General features: G+C 41.9%; 1 protein-coding gene across 4 annotated transcripts in view; it reads left to right on the top strand.

Moving 5' to 3' along the window:
- Positions 1-745: 745 nt before the first annotated feature.
- The window catches only part of LOC106580130 (formin-binding protein 1), a 31,967-nt gene continuing 17,719 nt past the window's right edge, over positions 746-14,993 (top strand). For 2 of the 4 annotated variants that reach the window (XM_014160839.2, XM_014160837.2), the window contains exons 1-6: positions 747-1,138; positions 2,354-2,469; positions 4,346-4,402; positions 5,333-5,480; positions 7,031-7,093; positions 7,191-7,295. In XM_014160839.2, coding sequence (XP_014016314.1) covers positions 1,064-1,138; positions 2,354-2,469; positions 4,346-4,402; positions 5,333-5,480; positions 7,031-7,093; positions 7,191-7,295 — 564 coding nt within the window. In that variant the 5' untranslated portion in view covers positions 747-1,063. Of the gene's footprint in view, positions 1,139-2,353; positions 2,470-4,345; positions 4,403-5,332; positions 5,481-7,030; positions 7,094-7,190; positions 7,296-14,993 lie in introns of all 4 variants that reach the window. The other 2 variants (XM_014160840.2, XM_014160838.2) reach the window with 2 other exon arrangements.

Below are 14,993 nucleotides of genomic sequence, written 5' to 3'. Positions count from 1 at the left end.
AGATACCAGATGTCTTGAAGCAGATTGAGAGGCCCTTTGAATTAAATAAGAAGTCATTGATTGTGCCTAAAATGCAATTAATGTAGCCTAAGACTGATTTGCAGGTAAATACAAAACAAAAGTTAATTTTGGGGGGGTTCAGATGTAGGCCTACTACACATGTCTGATTATTATTATTGCTTTATTGTATAGTTCAACTCTTTCAAGGTAATTGATCAGCTCAACCTCTGAATGACCTCTCTCTGATCCCACAGGAGATAGTTCAACTGGCCAAACATGCACTCCACAGGGCAACAAGCCTTGAAGAGTCAACATAACAAGCTCAACATAATTCAAAGTGCATGAACTAACAGTGCATGAACTAACATAGTGACAGTAAAAATGTTTTTTTTTCACTTGTTTTATTATCTGTAGTACTGTATAGTAAGCTATTATCAACCAAATTCAGATAAAATTATTACCTTATCTATTCAACAGTTTTATTACATTATGCAAGTGATTCATCACATTATCCAGTTTTATTACATTACTCTATCAAATAAAACCATCACAGTAAGTTATTACAGTCTCCATTGTTATTACGTTGTTATAGTCTACCAGTTGAAGGGCTACAGCATAGATATGTTGGCGTTATCATATGTTTGTTATTTATAATTATGTTCTACTGTATTTAATTATGTCGTCATAAATGTACAAAGCTGCAACTTTTGGAGTGTCTTACTGGAATTGAACCCGTAATAGTTTCACGTGTAAAATGTACTGTTCAAAAACATATCCACCGTTTTGAGTATCACAAAGCCTATCATTTCATTGTCCATCACAGTAAGCGCTCCAGACTCTACCCGTGAGCAGGGGCTCTAGCAGAGATTTCTCTGTGAAGCATGCTGTCATCGGGCTAGGCGGGTGGATGCCCCACATGTAGGAGCAGCAATCAACCCAATATCTGAGGGCAAAACACCGTTTGTTATGACTGAATGCGTCGGTGAAAAGCTACACAAACATTGTGGGATCTTATGACATACGTTGGTACTCAGATATAGGCCTGAATAATAGCATTGGACGCATGCATAGAAATCGTGGATCATTTGGAAGAAATTGCACTGAAACGATGAGTTGCAGATGGGGGACAGAGCTGTGGGTAAGTAGAACCGCGAAAGAACGACCGAGTGATATCGGCGCAAATATATTTGTTAATGAAACCTGTTTTAACTATTGTTTTAATTTGATGGACAACCTTTGATCTGTTCCGATACAAACGACATGTGGATGGCATTGTCTTGCAACAAGGTAGCGATCTTAAAGCTCCTGCTGCCATGATGCTTCTCTGCGCGTGCATGCTGCCTTTATTATCGGAGGCATAGTGGCCGATTTAATACTGGATCGACTGTTGGACTACATTGATTTTACAGTCACGAATTAATATAGCCTACTTTTGTTTTTAACCTCAAGATCTATCCCGCCATACAGCCTACGTTAGAAGCAATAGGCTAGTTGTTTTCAATATCCTACCCTATTAGCCTATTACAATCACTAAGCCATTGCAAATGGGGTCCATACTGTGCACGTACAGCTACATAGCGACTCTAGTAACGTTTAATTTGAAACATTGCCCCCGAGAGCGGTGTTGTAGGCTACGCATTTGGGAATGGGTTTCCTCCGTTGTCTGCCTTAATTCACATTATAGCTGAAATAGCTATTCAAGCTAGAACAATGAATAACAGGGCCAGCAGGTTGAACGGATCCTCATACACTACGTTTTCTCCGCTCACAGAAGGGCCTATTGCAAATATCAGAGCGGGTGACGTCTAAAATAATGCATTAAATATGTGTAGCGTTATGGAATTCGTTTTTGTTTGGAAATGGAAACGAGGCCTATAGTTGAAGAGGATTGTTTTTATGTTATGCCTACAGGTGTGCACAAATAGGCGATGCATTGCAGAGATGCAAACGTAACCCGCCACGACATATGTTAATTTGAGTTCACAACATATACTATTACACCTCACCAACTGAATGTCAATAGTTTTATTATATTCCCAATTTGCCTCCTGTAGTTTCTGTTGTAGGCCTAAATACAATGTGCAGAAGTGTTAGCCCGCTGTTGCAACAAACATACTGTTTCAACAAAGACTGTTGTAGACTCTATCCCTCTCTAATTTAACCATAATAACTCATTTCTATACATTTTTCATAAACATTGCCTCTTGCCTGCAAAATAAATTAGGAAGAAAATACACATCAGAGGTGGTGAAACCTGGTCTAGTTACTGGATGTGAGTTTGGGAATTAAATTGAGGATATGGCTTTGTTTTGATCATGTATTCTTATTTTATTCTTAATCTCTTTTCTTATAGGACCAGTTTGACAACTTGGAAAAGCACACCCACTGGGGCATTGAGTTTGTGGAGAGGTATACAAAGTTTGTTAAAGAGAGATCTGAAATTGAAATCAGCTATGCAAAGCAAATCAGGTAAGGCTGGGAAAACATTATCCTCATATTCACTTCCCACTTTGATATTGTCATGTCTCTCATGGCTGAGGCATTGCAGTATGAGAAGCCTACAGTACTACTAAAACATATGTTTTGTTGATTTCAGTAACTTTGATAAAGGACTACAGAGCCTACATCACCAATGTCATCCAAGTCATGCCACACTCAAAATGATCTCTAGTATCCACATTTTCATATACATTTCAGACATGCATACACCAGGGCAAGAGGGTCCAGTGGTACATGTGTCAGTTGTCTCTCTAGTGTATCACTGTCTTGTTCAGGTGGTTGTTGTAATTAAAGAGAATGCCTTCTCAATAACCCCGGGTTAAACAAAGGTAAAAAATGAAATGTATGAATTTCAGCCCACTTCAAAGCAATCTTCTACATTTGGAGGTGAATGTAGCCAGGCCTACCCAAAGGTGGTAGTTTATGTAGCAAGTAGCAACAAAGTGAAGTAGAATAATACAGACACATACAGGCCTTTAACTACGTGCAACGTGTAAGCCGGGTAGGCAACGCATTACCATGGTTACTAGGTTATCCACAGCAATGACCCACATTCGTTTTCTTCCAATGGTCTTGGGAGCTTCCCACTGTATAATATGGGGGTATTGCCAGACAGTGATAGTCTCTGACAGAGCAGTCCCCGGGGACAGTGGATGAGTTGGATCACTGTCTGCCGTGCACTCACTAAGGAATACACAGCAGCAAATTCCTGCATGCATAATCATCGACCTTGTTTCTGGAGATCATATCAAGAGGTTTTCTGCCTCAGCAATAGTGCTGCGATCAGCTCTGAACTGGATTATTCATTGGGTGTGTTTTGTTCTCCAGCCAGAATCATTGATAATTGTACCATTTTAAGTTGCATATGAAGTGTTTTGTTAAATTGTGGTTTTTCATCACCAACCATAATAGATTTGATTTCTCTACATATGTTAGTTGATAGTACAGTTGATGTAGTATATTGATTAAGGCAACCTTAGACTAAACAAACCAGACTATGGAAAGCACGGATTGGACACTGAATGGAGGAATTAAGCCTTCAAAATTATGCAAAAAAGCCCCAAAAGACAAGCAGGTGCTTAAAAAGACTAGAGAAAACAGACAGCTAGGGGCTTGTTAGTCATTTTATTTTCAAAGTGTTAACATGAATCTGGGCGTATGGGATTTGTGCCATGTGCTGTGGTGTCAGGATCCAGATTTGTCATGTGGCTGCAAGCAGACAAAAAGAGGCGGCTGGCGCGGCTGGCAATCTGCCTAGCAACACATCAGAATAGATGGTGTGGATCAGAGCACAGGGAGTGGAGGCTACCAGTGGAGGCTACCAGTCAGAGGGGGAGATTATTTTACCGCTGTGTCATTATTCTAGCCTCAGTTTCTGCTTACGATAGTCCACTCAGAGGATGTATAATTACAAATGTAATATTTATCTTTTTTCTTTCATAAGCGTCATTGTACAGATAGTATGATGGTATTTCAAGGTGAATCTTGCCGTTATGCTTTCATAGTAAGTGTAGGCTCTATCTCCAGTTCATCCTGAGATTTACATTACAGCTAAGGGATGACTTCCTGATACTGCCCCTCTAATGCTGCTCTTTCTTGTCAAATCGCTCTGTTGCTTTTAGGGATGTGTACATATGAGGCCCAGATGCAGAGGTACACAGAGGATTATCCATCAATCAGCTTGTACTTTTGATATCCTGTCGCTGGGCATCCCTTTCCCATGAGTACACAAACATACAATATTTGTGTTTACACATCTCCCTCTGTATTTCTCCACAGTCCCTGATTTACAGTGTACTGTATGTTTTCCACGCCTGTACTGAAATTTGTTCCCATTCCCTAACAGAAACCTCTCTAAAAAATATCAGCCCAAGAAAAACTCAAGAGAGGAAGACGAATACAAGTGAGTGAAATGCATCAAGGATTAATGTTCACAATATCAGGTTGACCGTGTACATTAATGTGGCTATTTTTGTGATGATTGTACAGTCATGTAATTCATTAGCAGATTTACCATCTCCGCTCATTACCGGCTGTTAGTGGGTAAAAATAGCTGTTTTAGATTAACAAGGCTGCATTTTCATGGCTTGCAGCGAAACACTCCATTTCTGCCTGGAGAAAGCTGTGTAGCTAAAGCCAAGTTTTTCCACAAGGATTGTCTTTTCATCAAGACGTTATCCTTCATCATATGTGCAAAGCAGTTGGACAGTTCCAAGACACATGAACAGAGTGACCTTTTGAAAGAAAATTTGAGACTTTTCTTAAGGCAAGGGAGGAAGCCTTTGAAGGAAGTAGTGCTGGATGAGGGCTTTATCTGTGTCTTATTTCCCCTCTTAGTCACGAAATCACAAAAATCAAATTCTATGTATGTCCTATCGTTTAAAGACACTGTCGAAGTGGTCAGTAAATTATATAATTTGAATATTCACGGGAATATTCTCTCTTGATAAAGAAAGAGAACATAATAGTACCTATTAATTATGATAATAAATATGATGCAAACATTCCTTACGATCATCAGTAACAGACGATTTCTCAGGATGCATAGTAATAAAGCTGTTGTTTTTGTAAAATGTAACTAGGCAAGTCAGTTAAGAACAAATTCTTATTTACAATGACAGCCTACCGGGGAAGAGTGGGTTAGCTGCCTTGTTCAAGGGCAGAACGGCAGATCTTTACCTTGTCAGCTCGGGGATTCGATCCAACAACCTTTCGGTTACTGGCCCAACACTCTAACCACTAGGCTACCTGCCATTGTGATTAGAGTAATTAAATGTGAAATAAGTGAGTGTGTTTAAACACGTTTTGTGGTCACCTCTCATCTTGTTACCAGGTATACGTCCTGTCGGGCCTTCCTGATGACCCTGAATGAGCTGAACGACTATGCGGGACAACACGAGGTCATCGCTGAAAATCTCACCACTCATATCATCTGTGAGCTGACACGCTACATCCAGGAGCTGAAAGCAGAGAGGAAATCGGTAAAAAATCCCCTTTCCTGTGCATCGCTCACTTAGACATGAATTGTACTCTCCCAGATCATGCTCATTGGCGGCTCAAAACTATTTTGTGGCTAGACTACGCAGAGATTATTTGATAGGCTCGATGCTTCCAAAAAAAAATGTGTACATTTTTTTATCCCCACTCCCAAAAATCAAATCAGCAAATGCAATTGCTGGAAGAGATGCAAATATGTCATTGGTGATTGTCATTGCTCTGTACCACACATCCAGGGATCAAGCTGAGAATCTGTTATGATGTTGCTCACAATTGTATGCCGCCACATCCAATACATCCCGGGTTGGAACTGGGTCAAGTATCCAGGTCAATGGATTGGGAACATGTTAACCCAACTCCCCCCACCAATCCATAGTAGCCTCAACTATGGTGCTACTCATAAGTGGACCAGGTCTCTGTCTGGAGCTGGTGGCTGGAACTAATATGATGGGGGGGTGGAATGTACAACCCCCCCCACACATAGTTTTGTAAGGCGTTGGTTGTGGCCTTTTGTCTGACAGCATGTCTTTGACGATGGCTCAGCTCAGTGCGAAAAGAGTTAATACTTCTTTTATAAAAAATAAAAAATCTGGACTGCCGTTCATGTTGGATTGTTTTTATTTTCTAAAGTGTAGTAAAGGTAGCTTTCATTGATAGCTCACTCCTAGGTATGCTTTTTCATTCATTAAATTCCCAACCAGAACATGGTGTAAGTAAAATGAGGTCATGCAACCAGGCATTGAACATAAGCTTTGTACATCACATTAACACATTCATATTTACTGCTCCTATAATTTTAATTAAACTTAAAACAAAAGCAGAAGTGCCTGTAACGATCGTCTGAAAGAGGGGACCAAGATGCAGCGTGGTAAGTGGTCATAATTTATTATAAATGACGAAACACTTAAACAAAGAAACAAAAACGAAAGCCAACAGTTCTGTCAGGTGAAAAACACAAGACAGAAAACAACTACCCACAAAACCCCAAAGGAAAACAGGCTGCCTAAGGATGGCTCCCAATCAGCGACAACGATGTACAGCTGTCCCTGATTGAGAGCCATACCAGGCCAAAACAAAGAAATACAAAGCATAGAAAAAAGGACATAGAATGCCCACCCAAATCACACCCTGACCAAACCTAAATAGACATATAAAAAGGCTCTCTCAGGTCAGGGCATGACAGTGCCTTTGAGTCTTCATCAGTGAATTCCCTTGAAAGTCGTTTTATACGCTGTGAGCAGCATTGAATCAGTCAAGATTATGCACATCAGCAAGTCACAAGTTAGTTTAGTTTTGGCTCAGTAGTTTACCTTCAATGCAAAGGCTGAGTAGCAGATTTGATGCCTTTTTTTTGTGGATATTGTGTGTTTTGTCTAGCTTTTTCATTCATCATAAGGAGTATCGTAAGAGCTGCCGTAAGAGATTTAGAAGTCTCTTGACTGTCTAGTTATAGATACTAAATTGCTCAGAGTTCAAACCAGAAATGATTCTACTACTGTTTTAAGTGTTTTATTATGTGGTTTTTTTTACTCAGCATTTCCATGATGGCCGCAGAGCTCAGCAACACATTGAGAATTCTTGGAAACAACTGGAATCCGTAAGTGTCCTCCTGATGAGTAGGTTTGAGTAATTGAAGAGATGAACGATATGCGACTGAACCATTCCAACTTGACATGTGAATTGCCTCTCCTCAGAGTAAACGGAGATTTGAGAGAGACTGCAAGGAGGCGGATCGAGCCCAGCAGTACTTTGACAAGATTGATGCTGACATCAATGTGACCAAAGCAGACGTAGAAAAAGTAAGTTATTGACTGACAATGGGTAGCAGTGGGTGCGTGTACGTGGGTGGGTGGGTGACTCTGTGTGTGTGTGTGTGTGTGTGTGTGTGTGTGTGTGTGTGTGTGTGTGTGTGTGTGTGTGTGTGTGTGTGTGTGTGTGTGTGTGTGTGTGTGTGTGTGTGTGTGTGTGTGTGTGTGTGTGTGTGTGTGTGTGTGTGTGTGTAAAAGTGCAGCTACTCTTAGTCACCACTCACCCACTCATTAAGCCATAAGCATGGTTTGCGTGGCAACAGCTTCACTGACAAGAGAGTGCTGTGGCCCTGTTGGAAGTTGGGTTGGAGCCAAATATGAATCACTGCTGGTAGACAGTGGTACAGTGCTTCATGGAGCTCCAGCTATGGGCTTTTCTCATTGTTTCCTCTAAATGTAATGCCTCAGATGGTAACCAAGCTGTGTTACTGTACCAGTGTACTGCTGATTCCAAAAACGGTACTATTATTTCAGTATTGATTGCAAAAAACGGTGATATTACTTTGACATGTTTATCAGGTATCCGATCTGTCCAATGTTCTGTAGAAACAAAGATAACTCAATGTACAGTAGTGGCAACATGCAACATCCCTGAGCTCAGGAAGATTGATATCAACATTGCCCTAGCTTTCTGCCAGTCGTGAAAGAACTTCCCTAGAATGTTGTTACTTAGATAAGTTTGGTGTTTTAGACCTTAGAGTTTGATGATTCCTTACCCTGACAGTAGTCTAGAGACTGTAATCCACTGTTTAGAGTTTATTAAACAACCACTACTAACCCAGCTAATTTAAGACACCACTAACCAAAACTCTATGGGACAGATGGGGGGCAAATGTGCAATGTTACAAATATTTGACCAAATCACATTTAAGTAACTTCAAACCAGGACATTGAGTTGATTTCAGTTCATTTGGCTATGATATTTTGACATTGCACTGTTGCCTGTATCTGTACGAAGATGCAAAAGTTTGCAAACCTCCTCAGGCGCTATTGACTTCACGCTGTGAAATGTACCACCTACTGTACACAAGTCAAGAATCTCATGAAGCTAATATGAAATAAACAAAATCAAATAACCAAACTCTGGTTGTTTTGGACCCCCCCCCCAACAAAAAAATGTGTCAGAAATTAGAAAGTGGCATATCATTTGAAAGCTACAGCCCTTGTCTGTTTGTAAATCAAACTAAAATCTTACTGCCCCCCACCACCCCTCCATAAAGGGCATAAATCATGCGGTATGGTCATATTCATAGAGTATGCAATGTGGGTCAAGTCACCAAAAATGCAAACATGTAATATGCATGGAAAGAATACACCCTGATGGTCATTTTACAGCAGTGAATTTCCTTCTCGATCCACATTACCTTGTACGCTTCCTCCACATGGGCCATGGATCTACTCGTTTACAGTAGGAAAAGTGAATGGGAAAAGAAGTTAGACATTTCCTCAACTGTCTGTGTCTTATTTAAAATCTCGATAACTTGAAAGCCATGATTGCGAGGGTAATTCTAAGATGTCAGGCTTGAAAAGCCGTTCAGTGATTCTACCCAAACCAGACCAAGAGACGCCTTGTGATCTCCTAATGTTATCTAGTAGATGAACTGGCAATCAGAAAGGGGATTTACACCAGTGGATAGGTAGAGACTTCAGCTTTCTCCTCATACAGTGCATTAGAAAAGTATTCAGATCCCTTGACGTTTTCCACATTTTGTTACCGTAGAGTCTTATTCTAAAATGGATTCAATTGTTTTTTCCCCCTCATCAATCTTCACACAATACCCCATGAAAAAAGTACATTTATAAAAAACCAAAAAATATCACATTTACATAAGTATTCAGACCCTCTACTCAGTACTTTGTTTAAGAACCTTTGGCAGCGATTACAACCTTGAGTGTTCTTGGGTATGACGCTACAAGCCTGGCACACCTGTATTTGAGGAGTTTCTCCCATTCTTCTCTGCAGATCCTCTCAAGCTCTGTCAGGTTGGATGGGGAGCTTCGCTGCACAGCTATTTTCAGGTCTCTCCAGAGATGTTCGATGGGGTTCAAGTCCGGGCTCTGGCTGGGCCACTCAAGGACATTCAGAGACTTGTCCCAAAGCCACTCCTGCGTTGTCTTGGCTGTGTGCTTAGGGTTGTTGTCCTGTTGGAAGGTGAACTTTTGCCCCAGTCTGAGGTCCTGAGCGCTCCAGAGCAGGTTTTCATCAAGAATCTCTCTGTACTTTGCTCTGTTCATCTTTACCTTGATCCTGACTAGTCTCCCAGTCCCTACCGCTGAAAACCATCCCCACAGCATAATGCTGCCACCACCATGCTTCACTGTAGCGTAGGGGTGGTGCCAGGTTTCCTCCAGACATGACACTTAGCAGTCAGGCCAAAGAGTTCAATCTTGTTTTCATCAGACCAGATAATTGTATTTCTCATGGTCTGAGAGTCCTTTAGGTTCCTTTTGGCAAACTCCAAGGGGGCTGTCATGTGCCTTTTACTGAGGAGTGGCTTCTGTCTGGCCACTCTAACATAAAGGCATGATTGGTGGAGTGCTGCAGTGATGGTTGTCCTTCTGGAAGGTTCACCAATCTCCATAGAGGAACTCTGGAGCTCTGTCAGAGTGACCATCGGGTTCTTGGTCACCTCCCTGACCAAGGCCCTTTTCCCCCGATTGCTCAGTTTGGCTGAGCGGCCAGCTCTAGGAAGAGTCTTGGTCGTTATAGACTTCTTCCATTTAAGAATGATAGATGCCACTGTGTTCTTAGGGACATTCAATGCTGCAGACATTTTTTGTTACCCTTCCCCAGATCTGTGCCTCGACACAATCCTGTCTCAGAATTCTAAGGACAATTCCTTCGACCTCATGTCTTGTTTTTTTGCTCTGTGCCTTTCCAAATCATGTCCAATCAATTGAATATACCACAGGTGGAGTCCAATCAATATTTTATTTTACCTTTGTTTAACCAGGTAGGCAAGTTGAGAACAAGTTCTCATTTACAACTGCGACCTGGCCAAGATAAAGCAAAGCAGTTTGACACATACAAGAACACAGAGTTACCCATGGAGTAAAACAAACATACAGTCAATAATACAGTACAAAAACAAGTCTATATACAATGTGAGCAAATGAGGTGAGATAAGGGAGGTAAAGGCAATAAAAAGGCCACGGTGGCAAAGTAAATACAATATTGCAATTAAAAACACTGGAATTGTAGGTTTGCAGTAGGTAAATGTGCAAAGTAGAAAGTAGAAATACTGGGGTGCAAGGGAGCAAAATAAATAAAGTAAGGGATGAGGTAATTGTTTGTGCTATTTATAGATGGGCTATGTACAGGTGCAGTGATCTGTGAGCTGCTCTGACAGCTGGTGCTTAAAGCTGGTGAGGGAGATAAGTGTTTCCAGTTTCAGAGATTTTTGTAGTTCGTTCCAGTCATTGGCAGCAGAGAACTGGAAGGAGAGGCGGCCAAAGGAGGAATTGGCCCTGGGGGTGACCAGTGAAATACACCTGCTGGAGCGCGTGCTACGGATGGGTGCTGCTATGGTGACCAGCGAGCTGAGATAAGGCGGGACTTTACCTAGCAGGGTCTTGTAGATGACCTGGACCCAGTGGGTTTGGCGACGAGTATGAAGCGAGGTCCAGCCAACGAGAGCGTACAAGTCGCAGTGGTGGGTAGTATATGGGGCTTTGGTGACAAAACGGATGGCACTGTGATAGACTGCATCCAATTTGTTGAGTAGGGTGTTGGAGGCTATTTTGTAAATGACATCACCGAAGTCGAGGATCGGTAGGATGGTCAGTTTTACGAGGGTATGTTTGGCAGCATGAGTGAAGGATGCTTTGTTGCGAAATAGGAAGCCAATTCTGGATTTAACTTTGGATTGGAGATGTTTGATATGAGTCTGGAAGGAGAGTTTACAGTCTAACCAGACACCTAGGTATTTGTAGTTGTCCACATACAGTATTCTAAGTCAGAACCGTCTAGAGTAGTGATGAACACATGTACACATTGAACTCTATCAGAGAAGTAGTTGGTGAACCAGGCGAGGCAATCATTTGAGAAACCGAGGCTGTTGAGTCTGCTGATGAGGATGCGGTGATTGACAGACTCGGAAGCCTTGGCCAGGTCAATGAATACGGCTGCACAGTATTGTTTCTTATCGATGGCGGTTAAGATATCGTTTAGGACCTTGAGCGTTGCTAAGGTGCACCCATGACCAGCTCTGAAACTAGATTGCATAGTGCAGAAGGTACGGTGGGTTTCGAAATGGTCGGTAATCTGTTTGTTAACTTGGCTTTTGAAGACCTTAGAAAGGCAGGGTAGGATAGATATAGGTCTGTAGCAGTTTGGGTCAAGAGTGTCCCCCCCTTTGAAGAGGGGGATGACCGCAGCTGCTTTCCAATCCTTGGGAATCTCAGACAACACGAAAGAGAGTTTGAACAGGCTAGTAATAGGGGTTGCAACAATTTTGGCAGATCATTTTAGAAAGAAAGAGTCCAGATTGTATAGCCCGGCTGATTTGTAGGGGTCCAGATTTTGCAGCTCTTTCAGAACATCAGCTGACTGGATTTGGGAGAAGGAGAAATGGGGAAGGCTTGGACGAGTTGCTGTGGGGGGTGCAGTGCTGTTGACCGGGGTAGGGGTAGCCAGGTGGAAAGCATGGCCAGCCGTAGAAAAATGATTGAAATGATCAATTATAGTAGATTTATCGGTGGTGACAGAGTTTCCTATCCTCAGTGCAGTGGGCAGCTGGGAGGAGGTGCTCTTATTCTCCATGGACTTTACAGTGTCCCAGAACTTTTTTGAGTTTGTGTTGCAGGAAGCAAATTTCTGCTTGAAAAAGCTAGCCTTGGCTTTTCTAACTGCCTGTGTATATTGGTTTCTAACTTCCCTGAAAAGTTGCATATCATGGGGGCTGTTCGATGCTAATGCAGAACGCCACAGGATGTTTTTGTGCTGGTTAAGGGCAGTCAGTTCTGGAGAGAACCAAGGTCTATATCTGTTCCTGGTTTTAAATTTCTTGAATGGGGCATGCTTATTTAAGATGGTGAGGAAGGCATTTTTAAAGAATAACCAGGCATCCTCTACTGACAGGATGAGGTCAATATCCTTCCAGGATACCCGGGCCAGGTCAATTAGAAAGACCTGCTCACTGAAGTGTTTCAGGGAGCGTTTGACAGTGATGAGTGGAGGTCGTTTGACCACTGATCCATTACGGATACAGGCAATGAGGCAGTGATCGCTGAGATCTTGGTTGAAAACAGCAGAGGTGTATTTAGAGGGCAAGTTGGTTAGGATGATATCTATGAGGGTGCCCGTGTTTACGGCTTTGGGGTTGTACCTGGTAGGTTCATTGATAATTTGTGTGAGATTGGGGGCAACAAGCTTAGATTGTAGGATGGCCGTGGTGTTAAGCATGTCCCAGTTTAGGTCACCTAGCAGCACGATCTCTGAAGATAGATGGGGGGCAATCAGTTCACATATGGTGTCCAGAGCACAGCTGGGGGCAGAGGGTGGTCTATAGCAGGTGGCAACAGTGAGAGACTTGTTTTTAGAGAGGTGGATTTTTAAAAGTAGAAGTTCAAATTGTTTGGGTACAGACCTGGATAGTAGGACAGAACTCTGCAGGCTATCTCTGCATTAGATTGCAACACCGCCCCCTTTGGCCGTTCTATCTTGTCTGAAAATGTTGTAGTTAGGGATGGAGATTTCAGAGTTTTTGGTGGTCTTCCTAAGCCAGGATTCAGACACGGCTAGGACATGGTAGGATGTGAATACAGTGGAGGTAAACCTAGGCATTGAGTGATGATGAGAGAGATATTGTCTCTAGAAACATAATTGAAACCAGGTGATGTCATCGCATATGTGGGTGGTGGAACTGAAGGTTTGGATAAGGTATATTGAGCAGGGCTAGAGGCTCTACAGTGAAATAAGCCAATAAACACTAACCAGAAAAACAATGGACAAGGCATATTGACATTAACCTCTATGGGCTAGGTGGGACATTAGCGTCCCACTCTATTCAACAGCCAGTGGAATCGCGTGGCGCGAAATACAAATACCTAAAAAATGCAATAATTTCAATATTTCAAACATACGACTATTTTACACCATTTGAAAGATAAGACTCTCGTTAATCTAACCACATTGTCCGATTTCAAAAAGGCTTTACAGCGAAGCAAAACATTAGATTATGTTAGGAGAGTACATAGCCACAAATAACCACAGCCATTTTTCAAGCAAGCATATATGTCACAAATACCCAAAACACAGCTAAATGCAGCACTAACCTTTGATGATCTTCATCAGATGACACTCCTAGGACATTATGTTATACAATACATGCATGTTTTGTTCAATCAAGTTCATATTTATATCAAAAAACAGCTTTTTACATTAGCATGTGATGTTCAGAACTAGCATTCCCACCCAAAACTTCCGGTGAATTTACTAAATTACTCATGATAAACGTTCACAAAATACATAACACTTATTTTAAGAATTATAGATACAGAACTCCTTTATTCAACCGCTATGTCAGATTTTAAAATAGCTTTTCGGCGAAAGCACATTTTGCAATATTCTGAGTACATAGCTCGGCCATCACGGCTAGCTAATTTGACACCTGCCAAGTTTGGGGCAACCTAAACTCAGAATTACTATTAGAAAAATTGGATTACCTTTGCTGTTCTTCGTCAGAATGCACTCCCAGGACTGCTACTTCCACAACAAATGTTGTTTCTGTTCCAAATAATCCATAGTTATGTGCAAATATCCCCGTTTTTTTTGTGCGTTCAGGTCACTATCCAAAGGGTAACGCGCGAGCGCATTTCGAGACAAAGAATTTCAAAATGTTTCTTTACCGTACTTAGAAGCATGTCAAACGCTGTTTAAAATACATTTTTATGATATTTATCTCGTAAAATAGCGATAATATTTCAACCGGACAATGCTGTATTCATTCAAAAAGGAAGAGAAAAAATGGCGAGGTCTCGTGAACGCGCATTTCCCATCTCATAGCCACCAGGCATTCCACTGACAAACTGTGCTCCTGTTATCTACCCGGAGACAGGAGACGCGTCAATCCGCTTTCTGAACGCTTTAGAGAGCCAATGGAAGCCTTAGAAAGTGCTACATAACCCCACGGGCACTGTAGTTTCGATAGAGAAGGAAAGGGAGAACTACAAAATCGCAGACAGGCCACTTCCTGCTTGTAATTTTCTCAGGTTTATGCCTGCCATATGAGTTATGTTATACTCACAGACACCATTCAAACAGTTTTTGAAACTTCAGAGTGTTTTCTATCCAAATCTACTAATAATATGCATATTCTCATTTCTGGGAAAGAGTAGTAACCAGTTTAAATCGGGTACGTTTTTTATCCGGCCGTGAAAATACTGCCCCTTAGCCCAGACAGGTTAAGGAGAGGCATGCTTAGCCGAGTGATCATAAGGGTCCAGTGAGTAGTGAGGTTGGTTGGGGTCACGGCGATTCAGACAGCTAGCCGGGCCATGGGTAACAAGCTAGCAGAAGATGGAGGACTGTTTTTAGCCACCTCGTGCATTTCCGTCGGTAGATTAGTGGGGTTCCGTGTGGTAGAGGGGACCAATCCAATTGGCAAAATAGTTATAGTTATAGTGGCCCAGAAAAATTGTCCGATCGACCTATTCAGCTAGCAGCCGATATGCTCAAGACAGCTAACG

Source organism: Salmo salar, chromosome ssa20 (genome assembly GCF_905237065.1).
Source record: "Salmo salar chromosome ssa20, Ssal_v3.1, whole genome shotgun sequence".
Lineage (NCBI taxonomy): Eukaryota > Metazoa > Chordata > Actinopteri > Salmoniformes > Salmonidae > Salmo > Salmo salar.
Note: the sequence above shows the minus strand (reverse complement) of the source record. Positions and strands in the feature narration are given on the sequence as shown.